The 16,160-nt window shown below is 49.6% G+C and overlaps 1 protein-coding gene across 2 annotated transcripts in view; it reads right to left on the bottom strand.

The window, feature by feature from the left end:
* Positions 1-1,767: 1,767 nt before the first annotated feature.
* ESR2 (estrogen receptor 2) overlaps positions 1,768-16,160 on the bottom strand; it is a 49,455-nt gene continuing 35,062 nt past the window's right edge. The window contains exons 6-8 of one of the 2 annotated variants that reach the window (XM_075530773.1): positions 15,950-16,083; positions 2,861-3,041; positions 1,768-1,968 (exon numbers count right to left, since the gene is read on the bottom strand). In XM_075530773.1, the coding sequence (XP_075386888.1) occupies positions 1,791-1,968; positions 2,861-3,041; positions 15,950-16,083 (493 nt within the window). In that variant the 3' untranslated portion in view covers positions 1,768-1,790. The remainder of the gene's footprint in view (positions 1,969-2,860; positions 3,042-15,949; positions 16,084-16,160) is intronic. The other variant, XM_075530775.1, reaches the window with a different exon arrangement.

The raw sequence follows: 16,160 nt of genomic DNA, 5'->3' as shown, positions 1-16,160 counted from the left end.
TCTATTTTTGAGTCGCATTCACACACAGACGGGTCTTCTTGAAGTGCTGGGCTCATCAAATTGATTCCATCTGGCCAGTAAACTTGACGCCCTGGGGTGTGTGCAATCCCTCACCCAGAGACCACCGTGCTGTGCGCAACCACAGAGGGAGGGACTCGTCTCCTCCGCTGGCTGACGTGTGGCCATGGCGGCTGCTACCTCTGCTGTGAGCTTCACTGCTCACAAAAGGACCCCCGCCCCCCAGTGCTGTTGAGTTCATTCCCAGCCCCGAGACGGCAGCACGAAGAGAAGCCCCCACTGGGTTCCCAAGGCTACTTGATAGAAGCAGGCCCCACGGCTTTCTCCTGGGGAGCAGCTAGCTGGTGGATTCGAATTGCCAGCCCTTTGGTGAGCAGTAGGGTGCTCTAACCACTGACAATGGGGTCCCTTGCAAAGCCAAGAATAAGTCCCAGTCCTATAACTCCTGGCTCTTTTTCCACGCCAGGCCCCTTGGGTCAAAGAAGGGCAGTTGAAGGACTAGAAGATGTTAAACTATCAGAGTCCTCCCTGAAGGTAATGTCTTCCCCAGCTGGCCAGCAAGAGTCCGCAAGTGGAAATCAAGGCAGAAGAATCTGCCTGAATGGAAAAAGGCGGCGCTCTTTGTTCTTAATCTCCTCTGCCACACCACACCCTGCTGGGAGGTAGGTCCCAGCTTGGCCGCCTGCTCCCTAGTTGACAATCCTCCTGGCTCTGACAGAATCACAGGAGGACGTGACCTCAGTCCTCACAGGCCTCTGAGGTGGTTCTGTGAAGCTGGTCAGTTGACGGTCGTGGTCTTCAAAGCTACCTGCGCGTGGTCCGGAGGGGCGTGCTGTAGTGAGGTGTCGCTCAGTGGCTTCCAACTCGGAGTGCCCCGTGCCTAACAGAACGACGCACGGCCCAGACCGGTGGCATCCGCACCATCACTCCTCGCTGGACCACCGTGTCAGTCCATCTCGCTGACAATGTCCTTCTCCAGGGACTGGTCGCTCTGGCCACATCTACGTGAGACCCAGTCCCACTATCCTCGCTTCTAAGAGCATTCGGGCTGTCCTTGCTCCACGACAGATGTGTTTGTTCTCCTGGCAGTTCATGGTATATTCAGTAATTTTCAGCCAACACCGCCATCCAGAGGCATCGATTCTTTGGTCATAGCCTATTCGGTGTCCAGCTTCCACATACACATGAGGTGACGGCAAAGTCCCTGGCTTGCGGCAGGCCCATCTCAGGTCTCAAAGTGACCTCCTTGCTTCTGAACAAAGAGGTTTTGGGCAGTAGATTTGCTCGATGCAATGCATCATTTGATTTCTCCACTGCCGCTGCTTTGGCTGTTGATGGTGGATCCAGGAGGGTACACGGCTCGATTCCAGGGGCAGCACAGAGAAGGGGAGTCCACTCCCATCAGTGCCGTGTTCTCCCTCTGCCTTTTCCACGCTACAACCCTCCCAAGCCAAGTCCTCGTCATTCATCCCAACACCTTTTAAGAGCTGTTTCCAAAGGGGTGAGAAAGCAGGGGACGAGGAAAGAGGTACCGCAGTGCGATCCTACGAGGCCGCCCATGGTACAAACGGCATTCCAATGAACCGACGGTATCCATAGCTCTCTCACCAGGCTCTCGGCTCCCAGGAGGTATGGGGAAGATGGTACGCGACCGAGCCTGCCATACGATGAGGGGCCACCACAGAGTAGAAAAACAATGAAGCCCAACGACTTCGAACCAGGGTCACACTGCACCCCAAGTTGGGTCAGTCTCTGCCCCTCATGGCTGTGGCTCACTGAGACAGGGGTGTCTGGCGGCCCTCGTTCTTGCTCTCCTCTGCCGAACTGCACTCGGCCCCCGAGGACTTGTGCCCCCGGAGCGTGTGGGCGTTCAGCATCTCCAACAGCAGGTCGTAGACGGGGACCACGTTTTTGCACTTCATGCTGAGCAGGTGTTCCATGCCTTTGTTACTATGGGGACAAGAAGGGGTGGGGGTTCAGGGGAGCGCTGAGTCTTCCCAACTCTCCTGCCAGAGCCAGGGCACCCCACCAAGTCCCGGGCCCACCGGCCTTTCTTTCCCTTTTGTGGACTTGCTGCTCTTGACACCCACCTCCTCGACGGAGGGCAAGGGCAGCGGCTTGTGCACCGCTGGCCACAAAGGCCTGGCACTGCGCCTGCAGAGAAGGAGACCCACGCCAAAGGGACTCATCCGGACCTCCCACGGAGTTTGTGAGCCTATAAATCCTGAGCAGCTGGTGGGTTTGAACCCCCGAGCTTGCGGTTTAGCAGTGCAACGCTTAGCCAACAGCACGGAGTCGGAGTTCTAGCACTGGGCAATCTATAACCAGATGAAGGTGGTGAAAATGGGATCGGGTACGGGTGATGGTTGGTCATAGTGATGGGCGTAACTAAAGGTCGCTGAACTGGACATGCAACGACTTTTGTTCAAAAGAAGAAATGGCGCGGCAGCGATGCTTGTCATTTCCCAGCGATCTAAGAGGCCCTCCTCCCACAGATGGCCTGGCCGCCTCAGCCAGCCTGCGGTAGAGGGCAGGCAGCAGCTCATTCAGGGGAGAAGCTGTCACTGAGAGAGCTCCACAGATCAGCCACCCCCCACCCCACCCCCGCAGCTAGGACAGCACAGCGCCCATACGGTGCCGTGTGACCTTCACCCAGCGCTTATTTTGTGCTTAAAATCCATCTGTGGATACAGGTGTGTGCGTGGAGGAATCCCTTTCTCCCGCCCCACTTCCCTTCAGGGGTCCCTTACACCTCAAACTTGCAAACGCTTCCCTCAAAGCTCTTCGTCCTCCCCTGAACGCCCCCACAAGCCCTGCCCCGGAGGTGGTGTGCGGTTTGTACCTGGCATGTCTGACATGAGACAGGAGCATCAGGAGGTTGGCCAGGCGCATGGACTGCTGCTGGGTGGAGATGCCGCTCTTGGCAATCACCCAGACCAGAGCGTCGGTCACAGCATTCAGCAAGTGAGTCAGCTTCTGGCTGCTCTCAGCCTCTTGGGTCTCTGCAGTGAGAGGGTACATGCCTGGACAAAGGATAAAAGCCACCAAGTGAGGTTCTGAGAAAGAGCAGCCACACGCACATGCTCGGCTGTTAGGAAACACGCATCATTTCCAGGTGGCAGGACAAATTGAGCAGGTTTTCGGATGGGTCTGTGCAGTGACATCTAAAAGCATTCAACCCCCTGGACCGGGCTGGGCTGCCGCCCTGCGTGCCACCCCCCTCACTGGGCTGGCTGGATAAACTTGGTTCTGTGCAGGTTGGGTATCACCAGGTGCCCGCCAGCCACAGCCATAAACCTACCTGGCCATCTCACACCGTTATGTAGCGCTTTGGCTTTGCAGCAGCGATGCACATCTAGACCCAGTGAGAAAGCGAGATTATCCGACTCCTGCCCTTCCTCCCCCCCCCCCCCGCGCCCAGGGACCCTCATCTACATGGGGTAGAAGGAACACTGATGTTGGGGCTCTGGTGGTCTAGGGAGGGATCGGCAAACGTTTGAGATGGAGAGCCGATCCTGACCCTTGCCACAATTTAAAAATTAATCGAGAGCCATGCATACATTCTTATAAACACATGAAATCACCATCATCTGAATAACGTCCTTTAGGTTGTTCATAAATGAGACTCTGATCCGTTCATTTTCAATTTTACTGTAGAGCTACACGACATACCACAAGAGCAGCGTATGGCTCGAGAGCCACGGCCGCCGACCCCTGGTATCGTGGGTTATAAGTTGGGTTGTTAACCTCGAGGTCAGCAGTTTGAGTCCACCAGTGACTTCCAGTGAGAAAGACAAGGCTTTCTGCTCCTGTAAAGACTGACAGTTTGGGAATCTAGAGGGGAAGTTCTTCCTTCCTCTCAGGTCCCTGTGAGAGGGAATCAACTGGATAACAATGAGAGAGAGCGAGAGTGAGTGAGAGAGAGAGAGAGAGAGAGAGAGAGAGAGAGAGAGAGAGAATCGTGAATAGTAGATACCTCTCCTACCTTCCTGCCTCAGATGGCAGTGGATGGCAAGGCCCTACTGTCACTTCCTTCAGGTCCTAAGCACCTCACCTCTGGTGGCACTCTGCTGGGACAGGAGTCCTCCAATTGTGGAGTTGAGCAGAGCTAGGTATCCACCATCCCCAATCCTGGCCCAGCGTCCCCGGCTCCTCCAGCCTCGGTTGCACATCTGAGCAGAGCTTACATGCACACATCTTACTAGATGCCCACAGCCCCCCTAGGGGTAGACTGACACCCGATCCTGCCCTTCCTGGTGTTGAGTCCCGTCAGACTGTACCCTGAGATCCTGTGGTCTCTCAATGGAGGCGAGAACTCAGGTAAATCTGCTCCCCTGCTGCCCACCAGCTCGACACCTGAATTTCCTGGGGCAGGAAAACTATGCAATGTTCCTCTTCCTGGCTTTTCATTTTGAAGTAAGAACGAATTTACAAGAGGAGAAGAATGAAGTGGTGCAAACAGCGGACATGCTCAGCTGCTGAGAGGATGGTAACTGGAGGCCAACCAGAGGCACTGCAGAAGAAAGGCCTGGTGACCTACTGCTGAAAACACCCGGCCACGGAGGACACTGCAGCACAGCTCTCCTCTGACCCACGGGGACGGCCACACGTGGGGATCGGGTCCACAGCAAGGGGTGTGAAACCAAGGAAAGAGCAGCCATGCTGGAGTGTCCTGAGAAAGGATGCCTGGCCACCTTCCTCCGTGGAATTTGTTCTGGCAATCTTTGTTCCTCACTTCCACTGGCATTTTCAAGCATCTTCAGTTAAAGCAAGGAACCCTGGTGGCATGAAGCCTCGGGCAGCTCACCGAAAGATATGCAGTTCAAACCCATCAGCCACACCATGAGAGGGAGACGAGGGTCTGTGCTCGTTGGAACGGGTGGCCTCGGAAACCCTACGGGACAGTTCTACTCTGTCCTGTGGGGTCACTATGGCTCAGGATGGCTTGGATGGCAGCAAGAGGTCGTGGTCACTTCAGGCAAGAGGTAAACTGAACCATAACTGTACACGGTCCAGGCTTTGCCATCCCCCAAGAAGCCCTCCTAAAGGCGGGAGGATGTGGATTCTTGCAGGCCCTGAAGCCACCTACTGCTTCGTCCAGGGCCCTCACTCACCTTCTCCAAACCTCTCACGGGAGGGGGCCTGTCCTTTGATCACGTCAGAGGAAACAAGCACCACTCCTGATTCAGTGTCCACCCCCAGGGCCAGATGCAAGCCTGCCAGCCAACGATTCCCAGTGCCCTCGGGCACAGGCCACTCCATCTGGGGCAGCTATGGAGGGGACCAGTCTTCCCTGCTCTTGGGACTCAGTCTTCAGCACACGCGACCTTAAACACTGAACATGCTGAACATGCGAAACTTTCTTCTTAGGAATTCTTTCCTTCCTCCCGCTTCCCTCTCCCCTCCTACCCCCTCCATCTCCTCTTCTTTAGCTCATCTATATCCAGCTCTGTACCCACCTGCCAAAGAGGGCACCGCCTTGTCCTGCAGGCTGGGTGTCTGCCCGGTCCCCACACACCCTCACAGCCACTGTCCCACCCTCAGCCGACTGGACATAAGTACTTTGAGGAGACAGACCCAGTCAATCTTGGCTCCAATATGCCCCCGTCACCTCACATGCCTAGCACGGACTAAACGTTCATATAAAAAGATTCAGAATGAATTCACATGAGTCAAAGTTTTGCATTTTAACCAATCACACCATGATAATAAAAATGCAAATATACACATAAGAAATTACTAATCAAGTAAACGTAGTAATCAAATAAATTCAATTAAGTTTACTTCCCAAGACTTGTTCCCAGCTGCTTTCTTCCAACTACCTTCCAGTCTGTTCTGCTACAAGACACACGCTCTATGCATTTCTATGGCTCTAAAGAAAATGTATGCCTTTGGGTACCGGAAACTGTCAACATTGCATACCTGTACATGCCTCAGTCCCAAGTGACAAAGATACAAAATCTTGAAAAATAAAATGCTCGGCTTATACACAATAGCTAATAGTAGCAATATTCATCAGGGCCCCCAGGGCCAACAACCTACATGATGTCCAACAACTGATGGCCAGATACACGAACAGTGGTACACCCACACCATGAAATGTCTTTCAAAAGAGAAGGGGAGGCGGTACCGATAAGTGCCACCACGTACGGGCTCTTGAACACAATATGCTAAGTGAAAGCAGCCAGACAGGAAGGGCCCCCTGCTGCCGCATGCTGTCCAGTCCGGGCAAATGCGTACAGGCCAACAGTAGGTTGGCTGCCTAGGGCGGGGGAGAGGGAAATGGGCGTGAGTGCTTAATGTGGATATGGGGTTTCTTTTGGGGTATGGGGTTATAAAAACATTCTGAAACCTATCGTAATGATGGTTGTACAACTCTATGACTATACTAAAAGCCATTCAATGTACTGAAAGCAACTCACTTTGGTGAACTCTATGGTAGGTGATTTAATACAGCTGTTATTAAAAATCATTTTGAAACCACAAAACCAAAACTATGTTAACATAATTGGAGCTTCCTTGTGTCTGACCAAAGCTTCCCTGGGAGAATGTGAGCTGGTTGTGGGGTCGCTTACACTTTCATAAACCAGTCTGGCCCTAGGCCTGCTACAGGTTACGGGGCACAAAACCCCACACAAAGGTCCCAAGGGTTTAGGGAGCGGAGCAGTGGGGCTACCGCGCTGATAATGGGTGTGCTGTGTCGCTTTAGGAAATGGAGCCCTGGTGGCATCGTGGGTGATCCGTTGGGCTGCTAACAGGAGGTCAGCAGTTCAAACTCACCAAGTGCTCATGAGAGAAAGATGAGGCTGACTGCTCCCACAGATTCACAGTCTACCAAAAACAAAACGGGAAGTTCTCTGTGCGACAGTCACTGTGAGTCAGAATCAATTTGATGGCATGGGGTTTTCTATCAGTTGATTATATGGGGGGAAATTAAATTACGGTATATCAAATCATCCTAGTTCAGGCCAGATTCAGAACACGAGGAAGTGGAAGAAGGGCAATCATTGCTGACGTCAGATGGATCTTGGCTGAAAACCATAGGGTTGCTATGGGCCACAGGCAACACAATAGCTCCTAACAGCCATTGTCCAAGCGAGGTGATCCAACCTGATAGTGGTTGTGTGGCAGGGCAGGGCCCAGCCGTGGCTTGCTCTATTATGTATGCGGTCACTATGAAGTGGAACCGTTGCGAGGCCACCCACCAACAACAGTCCTAGGTGCGACACCAAGCACACAGTAGGTGTTCAATAAACATTTCATATGTGCATAGTAAAAAAAAATCTTCCTAGGAAAAATGCAAACTGAAAACCACTTATTTTACTCATGACTCTGCCCCGGGTCAGCAGTCCAGGGCCTGCCTCTGGCCCTTCACTCTCTCCTTCATCCAACATGCAGGGCAAGGCCCAGGGCAGGGACAAGGGAGAAGACCGAAGTCCCTCCCTCGGGACAGTCACTGCCCAGTCAAAACACAGGAAAGTCACCCTGTAGGGCCCCCCCCCAACCCCCTCAAAAATGTGAAAACATCAGTCAGGATTTATTTTAGAACAAAACTAAATTACTGTTCATGTAGCCGAAGAAATACAGTTTGGGCTTGGTGTTTTGTTTGTTGTTTATTTGTTTATAAAGGCAAGATCTTGGCAAAAATCCACATACCAAAGAAAACAAAGTCACGGACACAAATCTCCATTCCCCTCCTTCGCCTAGGAACCGCAGTGAGCACCTCTCCCGAGCTCCCCTGAGCGGCTCTGAGTAGCAATGGGGGCCGGGCGGGGGGCAGGGCAGGTCACCCTCCAAGACCTGTCCATGTGCTGTGCACAGTGCTCCAAGGAGGCCTTCAACCCACTCAGAAAAGCCAAGTTCACCATCAAATCCGCCAATGCTAACCACACACACATGCCTCCGGCTTTTGAGAAGCGTGATGGAGGGTGGGTATGTATGTGTGTTTTGAGAGGCATGGTGGTGGTGTGTGTGTATGTACAGGTATGTATATGTGTTCTGAGAGGCATTGTGTGTGTGTGCAGGTATGCATGTGTGTTTTGAGAGGCGTGGTGGGGTATGTGTGTGTGCAGGTATGTATATGAGTTCTGAGAGGTATGGTGGTGTGTGTGTGTGTACAGGTATGTATATGTGTTCTGAGAGGCATTGTGTGTGTGTGTGCAGGTATGCATGTGTGTTTTGAGAGGCGTGGTGGGGTATGTGTGTGTGCAGGTATGTATATGAGTTCTGAGAGGTGTGGTGGTGTGTGTGTGTGTACAGGTATGTATATGTGTTCTGAGAGGCATTGTGTGTGTGTGTGTGTGTGTGTGTGTGCAGGTATGCATGTGTGTTTTGGGAAAGGGCCCCTCCTCGTAACATCTAGCCCCGGCACCGTGAAAACTGACTGCCATATGAAATGAGCCAGCTGGGATGCAGCAGCGCCTGGTCTCTAATGTCTGATCAGTTGGATAGAGCCTAGCTTTCCTTCTAAGCCAGTGGTTCTCAACCTGTGGGTTGTGACCCCTTGGAGGGGTCGAACAACCCTTTCACAGGGGTCACCTGATTCATAACAGTAGCAAAATTACAGTTATGAATTAGCAATGAAAATAATTTTATGACAGGGAAAGATATGACAAAATAATAATTTATAAATTATCAAGGGCTCATGAGGGAGGGGGAAGCAGGGAGGGAGGGGAAAAAAGAGGACTTGATGCAAAGGGCTTAAGTGGAGAGCAAATGCTTTGAAAATGATGAGGGCAAAGAATGTACAGATGTGCTTTACACAATTGATGCATGTATGGCTTGTGATAAGAGTTGTATGAGTCCCTAATAAAATGTTTTTAAAAAAAGAAAGAAAGAAAATAATTGTATGATTGGGGGGTCACCACAACACGAACTGTATGCAAGGGTTGCAGCATCAGGAAGGTTGAGATCCACTGCAATTCTTGATTGCCTATGCCTGTGACTGTGGTCTCACTCTGGGGGACATTAATTAGCTTGCTAACAAACAGGAATGGGAAGAGAATGTGTTCTGACCTTAGCTGAGGGTGAGAATCAGACCAACTCTTGGTTTAATGGCTATCTTAGTTACTAGTCCCTACAGCAGCTGTAAAGAATTCTAGCCTATAGCTGAGAGGAGAAAAAACTATTTGGGGAGTGGCCTGGGGAAAAGCCTGGCTGATGACGAGCAGGAGGCCAATATCCTCTGGGAACATCTTGGCAGACGCCCTGGCTACACATGCATCACTAAGATGAAATCCAAGGGTAGAAAAGAGATCACTACACTTGGGTAAAATCTGATTGCACCATGTAATTCCTACTAAACCCCCTTTCCCTAAATGGGTCTGGTATCAAGGTGCGGGGGGGAGGGGGGAAGAGATACTGATAGGATTCACCTGTGAATACCTGTGAACAGGATTCCCTGCAGTGCCATCCCGCTGCGTATAAAATGAGAAGCAGAGTGTGTGTTCACGTCACTGGCAAGAGCCAGGAGTGGAGCAGGTCCTCTGGCCCAGCATCAAACTGACCGCAACCTGACCTTCGAACTCTGGACTGACCAGCACCCACCACAGGTGAGACATTTCCTCGAACTTGCCTAAGGTCTGGGGGACACTCCCGTGATTCAAAGAACCAAGACATGTGAGGGAATCTACTCAAGGGAGGGGCAGGGGACAATGAAGCAGCCTGTCATCTTGCAAGCGTGGGCTTTGGGGACCTTTTTGATCTCCAATTTCTTGGGACTAGATTAGTATTAATTATTAGAAAAGAAATTATTACCACATGAATAGAATACATAACCTATATATCCCAAGTACGGTGAATCATAAGAGGGCCCTGGTGTCATTGTGGTTTACACGTTGGGCTAACGGCAAGGTTAATAGTTCAAAACCAAGGTCAATAGCTCAAACCCATCAGCTGGTCCAAGGGTTTTCTACTCGGTGAGTCATGCATGCATCAGGCTGGTAGCAACAAGGTCGGCAGTTCTAACCTACCAGCCACTTCAAGGAAGAAAGTTTAGGCCAGGGGTCCTCAACCTTTTTAAACAGGGGGCCAGTTCAGTGTCCTTCAGACCTGTTGGAGGGCGGGACTATAGTTAAAAAAAACTATGAACAAATTCCTTATTTTGAAGTAAAAAAAAACACAAACGGGGCAAAAACACCTGGCGGGTGGGATACCTGTCCTCGGCAGCCGCAGGTGGCCCGCGGGCCGCAGTTTGAGGACCCCTGGTAGGCCTTCTGCTCCTGTAAAGACTCACAGCTTTGAAACCCCAAGAGGCCGTTTCACTGAGTCCTATAGGGTCGCTAGGAGTCAGGATTGAGTTGATTTGTTTTGAGATGCCTTCCAAGTAGTAGCTTATAAAAGAGAAAAACAGACACAGAAAGTTGATGGAAAAGGGTAGTTATGTGATGACAAGAACAAGCCGTAAGCCAAGGAATACCCCAGATTTCTGGGAGTTAGCAGAAGCTAGAAGAGAGACGGGGAACCATTTTTCTCTCAGAATCCCCAGAAGCAATCAACAAGGCCAATTCCCTGACATGGTCTTACTGCCTTCAGAACTGTTTACACAATAAATTACAAAATACTACTTAGTGAGTGTGTCAGCAGACTGCTGAGAAAGAAGCCATCCCAATGGTGCTGCCTCACCCCCCTACCCCTCGCCCAATAGAGAGGGTATATATGCCCCTTACTCGAAGCTCAACAAGGACCAAACCATCGAAAAGTATTTGCGGACACAGCCCCTGCTCTAGACCAAACTCACTCACTCTAGGTCATTTTGACATCCCGTGTATTCAGTTACAACCACGGAGCACTCAGAGAAACGCAGTTGCATCGTGAGGTTAATTTCCATCCCACATTATATCGGCTTAGAGTAGAGATTCATAAATCGGGAGTATGTCACTGGTTAAAGCATATGCCTACTGTCCAGTTCAGAGCCCTGCTGATGTACTGGGTCACACGCTGGGCTGCTAACCACAGGTCAGCACCTCGAAATCACCTGCTGCTCCTCGGAAGAAAGGTAAGGCTTTCTGCCACTGGAAAGAGATGCGGTCTTGGAAATTCCCACAGGGGCAGGCGGACCCTGTCCTCCAGGGTCACTGAGTCAGTGAGTTCAGTGTTTGGGTTTGGTGAGGGACAAGCCCTGCCCTGAGTACTCAGGGTGTTGGCACAGTGCACACCTGATTGGCGTAATGACATCACATGGAAAACAGTTGTCAAATTACAGCGACCTGGTGCACAACAGAACGGGACACTGACTAGTCCTGGGCCACACTCACAATTGTTCCCACTTAGCCTTTCTACTGGGTGTGTAAAGAAACCTTGGTGGCTCATGTTTAAAGCACTCCGCTGCTAGCTGAAAAGTCAGCAGTCTGAAGCAACTGGGATAAAGGTGTGGTAATGTACTTCTGTAAAGATTTATAGGCCTGGAAACCCGATGGGGCAGATCTACCCTGTCATGCAGGGTTACCATGAGCCAGTACCAACCAGCCAGCATTAAGTATGGTCCGATTTGGGTATTGGGTGTTTAGTGGATTCTCATTTGAGTTTCAATTTGCATTCCTTGATAATGCTTTTGCCCATGATTTCACCTAACAACATCAGGAGATCCGTTTTTATGAAGCATTTGTTCAAGGATTTGCCCCCTTTTAAATTGGGCTGTTTTTCCTATTACATTGAGTTGTAAGAGTTCTTGATATGTCTGAAAATGCTTTTATAGTGCCTTGATTTTTTTAAAGGCTTTTTGGGTAGAAAGTGTTCCACACTGGAGTTCTCTTTACATGAAAGACACTCCTGTCTCCCTGACTTGCTGTCATGCATATCTTTGCTCTTCTATATAAAATGGGGTTTTTCCCCTCCCCCGCTGACTGCGTTTTGAGATTTTTCTCCTTCGGACTAGTTTTAAGCAGTTTGATGATGATGTCTGTTGGTTTTATGTCGGGGTTGATTGAGCTCTTTGAACCTGCTCATGTTTCCACTGCATTTGGAGCGTTGTCATCCAGTGTTTCTTCAAATAGCTGTCTGTCTGTCCCTCACCTTCAGGGATTCCAATGCCGTAGTGATTAGACTGTAGTGGTCGTCACACAACTCTCTAATACTCTGGTCATTAAAAAATCTTTTTATCTTCAAAAAATTTTTTTCCTGATATTTTTTATTATCATGTCTTCACATTCATATTTTTCTGCTCTGTCCAATCCCTATCCAGAGTTTTCACATCTAGAAGTGGAGTCTGATGTGTTTCGTATTTCCCATGGCTCCCCTGAACACAGCCATTCCTTCCTCTACCTCTTGATAAAGTTACAGTAACTTTCGACGTCTACCTCTTGGTAAAGCTACAGTAAGGTTCGACATCCTCGTCTACTAATTGTCACCATTTTGAGATATTCCTCAATGGATTTGTCTTCCTCTTGGATATAGATCATATTTTCCTGCTTCTTCACATGCTTGATAACTTTTGACCGGCTGTCAGATATTGTGAATTTTGCCTTGTTGGGTGTTGGATACTCTTGAATTCCTTGAAATAGTCATGAACCTTGTTCCAGGGCATAATTAAATGGATTCATTTGATAGTTCCCAGGCTTGCTTTTAAGCTTTGGAGGTCTTTAGTCCCATCCTGAGGCCACAGAGGAAGCCTGGGTGATCCAATGGTCTGTAGTCAGCTGCTCACGCCAAGTGAATGCAGAAGGAAAGCCCTGTCAGCTGATCCCATAAAATCGGCTGTCAAGAAAACTCTCTGCAAACATTCTGCTCTGTGACACCTGGGCCACCAGGAGCCACAAGGACTCGCCCAGTAAACACTCGGAGGATTCCACCCAGTGGCCAGGCTGTCATAACAAGGTTTTCTCCTCTGACTAGTGAGAGCATCAAATACCCCCATGCCCATGTGAACGCTACAGATTGTTTGACTTTTTTCCTGCTTGCTCTTTCCCTTGTCCTTGGTAAGTAAGCATGCACCATTACTGTCGCCTGGAGGCTTCCAGAGGACGCTGTGTGGGTCTCCGGAGCGCTCTGTCTACAGCTCTCCTCTGAGTGCACTTACCTTCCTGCAAATCCGGGCCCTCTAACCTTCCCACGTCCCTGCTCCAGAGGCCACCGCACTGGTCTCTACCCGCGTCCCTGTCTGCTTTGTCACCTGAAACGGAGTCTGGCACATGCCGGGCAATTGAAGGGTTTCTCATCCTGTGTTCCCTCTCCTGGGAACAATCACTGTCCTAGTGCCCGATGTCCAGTGGCCACTGCTTCATACAATCCATCAGGGTCTTCACTTAACGAGGGGAGGGAAATCCCATCCAAGTTTGTTTTTTACTTAATGCTACAAGAAATCCAAAGGACCGTATGTGCCTTCCAATCCTTAAAATCTAGCGGGGCAAAGACCCATTTCTCCTTATATTGGAAAATTTCCAATAGAAACAGAATCCCATTTTCCTAACAACAATGCTGACCAGAATAAATCTCTGCTGACATGTGTTATGACTATGAGGCAGAGGAGAAACTTTCTTTAAAGAGTTCTTCTATCGTGATTTGTCATCATCATCTCTCCTGTGCTGTCACCAGCGGTAGGCAGGCACCACACCCGAGTCGCATCCTCCGTTAATTCTCCTCCTCGGGTGGTCCTGCCAAATCCTGCAGGAGCAACTGGGCAGCCTCGGTCTTTTCCCATTTACACAGATGCTGTTTCTAGCTTTCACAGCAACACACTATGAATAATGCTCAGAAGCTTCACGTGGCTATCAGGAGCCTCGCCAAACAGAAAGCTTTGGGACTGCCCAGTGTGGTGGTAACAAACACTCCATTTTCCATGGAGCACTTGGATGCACACAAGACAGTTCTAATTATTGCTGAAAGCAGGAGAAACCCCGTAATCTGGCCTGGGAAGATCCTTTTGGGTCAAGGTGGGAAGGTGTGTTTGGAGCAAATCCTCCCATTAACAGGCAGAAGTGGCAACGCACTTGAGATACCATTTGGAGGCAAGTTAAAAGAGCAGGTCCGAAAAAAGGATGATTTTCCCCGTCAATTCCCAATGTCCTGGGTGGACATGTGTGGTGTGTTCATCAGCTTAATGGCCAATCTAAGGCAGGCTCTCACATTACTAAACAAAATGTGGATGGTCACAGCAAGTGCCCAGAAAACGCCAAGAGTTCCAAACCACTTAGTCTTCTTGAATTGCCCTCAATTTGTCATGTCCGAAAAACAACTAAACTATTTCTACTCAAAAAGGGTTTGCTTTACAAAATGGGCAGGGGAACTTCCTACTAGGCGGGTAAGGCCCGACTGAGACCCAGCCTAAGCACACAAGGGTAATCTTCGGGTCTGCACCTTCAGATGTCTTCTTCATTCCATTCTTTTCCTCCCACGGGGCTTTACCACACCCGGCCAGCCTCAGGGCAGCACCTCATTCTCTGTACAAAGCATGGGGAGAAATTGAGTGGAAGTACTCAAACCTGTTCGTAGCAATTGGCAGTAAGTTCAAACCAGTTGACTGTCATAGTGAAAAAACTAGGATTTCTACTTTGCACATTAATTTCCTTTTTCCAGGAATTCATTCTTACTGAGTTTTACAAAAGTTGCCATCTAAAGCGAATTGGAGATAGTGAATACAAGAATGTTCCTTCACCACAAATACTGTGATCGTGTGAGGAGCGCTGCCCTTCGTGTTCCCCTTTTCCTCCTGACAATAGTCTCTAGAGTGGAGGATTGGGGGGTGAGACAAGACATGAGTTCAGCTGGAGAGGGAGGAGGTCAACTGGCCCCAGAGAATGACCTGTGTGGCCACAGGTTCTGCACTGGGGTCTGGCTCCAGGGACTGATGCTTTAACTGATGATCTTGGAGAGTTCTGTTATTCCACAAATCAGCTGTAAGATAGCCCCTTACCCAAACCTCTCCTACAGCTGTTAAATAGCCACAGCATCCGTTTTTCGCCCAGGGTGTCCAATCTAGTCTCGGCACTGCCTTTACCACCATGTCTACCTCCCTCTAGCTACCTCCAGAATGCCCTGCCGCTCCAGGCTCACATTCAAAATAACACACAGACTCACTGCCACCAAGCCCCTTCTGACTCATGGCGACCCTACAGGGCAGAGCAGAATTGTGCCTTTGGGTTTCTGAGACTATCCATTTTTACGCAAGTAGAAAAGCTCGTTTTTTCCAGTCCTGAGGAGTGTCTGGTGGTTTCAAACTGCTGACCTCACAGTTAGCAACCCGACTTGAAGCCACTCCTCCAGGCTCCCCTAGGTTGCTTCGTTCCTCCATGCCTCCTCCTTTTCCCTGCCCACCTAACACGCGCTCAGCCTTAAAGATGCCTACAGACGCCACTCTCCTCTGTGTTATCCAGCGCCTCACCTCCTCCAATTTTCCTATAGTTCTCTGAATATACATTAGCGCGGCCTTGAGAGCATTCTAGACAACAATTTTGTTTTCTCAATCTTTTCCCTACACTTGAGCACAAGTCTGCAGCTTAAGTCTCTTTATTGAAAGAGTTAATGAATAAATACATCTGCATAAGTAGAACCCAAATCAGGACATACAAATCCCTGCCAACCATGTAAATGTTTTGGGTTTTTTTTTTATGTTCTAGCATTTCAGTTTAATTATTTTTCCTTCCAGCTTGTACCGTGTGACCATTTTAACAGCATAAGTTTGCATAATAATAAATCGGTGCTTAACTATATTAGACATTTTTTCACACATTCTTTTGGGTTTGCTTTTTTTAAAAAAGATTGGAAGGTAACCATTTCCAAGTTCAATTCCACGGGTGTGATTTGTCAATCATTTACCTAATGAGGAATTTACCATCAAGAGTTAACAACTGTTGACATTGCTATAAAATACAAATACAAGGCAGAAAAGAAAGCCCTTTCCCCTCAAATGAAGAAGTCCATTCCTCTTCTGAATGCCGACCATTCTAGAAGCAGCCCCCTCCCCCACAGGACAGAGCACAGCGGGGTGCTTACTCACTGGAGTTGAGGAGGATCATGGCCTTGACACAGAGGTACTCTTTGTGCTGGAGTTTCAACTCACGGAACCTTGAGGTCGTTGCCAGCAGCATGTCAAAGATTTCCAAAATTCCTTCCACACACTTCCCCTCGTCCCTACAAAAGATCATTGGAAACGTAAGGAGCGTGGTGCTTCAGGCAACTCCCGAATGCAACCAGGAGTATTTCCTTTC

The sequence above is a fragment of the Tenrec ecaudatus genome, chromosome 14, assembly GCF_050624435.1.
Source record: "Tenrec ecaudatus isolate mTenEca1 chromosome 14, mTenEca1.hap1, whole genome shotgun sequence".
NCBI lineage: Eukaryota > Metazoa > Chordata > Mammalia > Afrosoricida > Tenrecidae > Tenrec > Tenrec ecaudatus.
The sequence above is the reverse complement of the archived record's forward strand: the minus strand, read 5'-3'. Positions and strand labels throughout refer to the sequence as shown.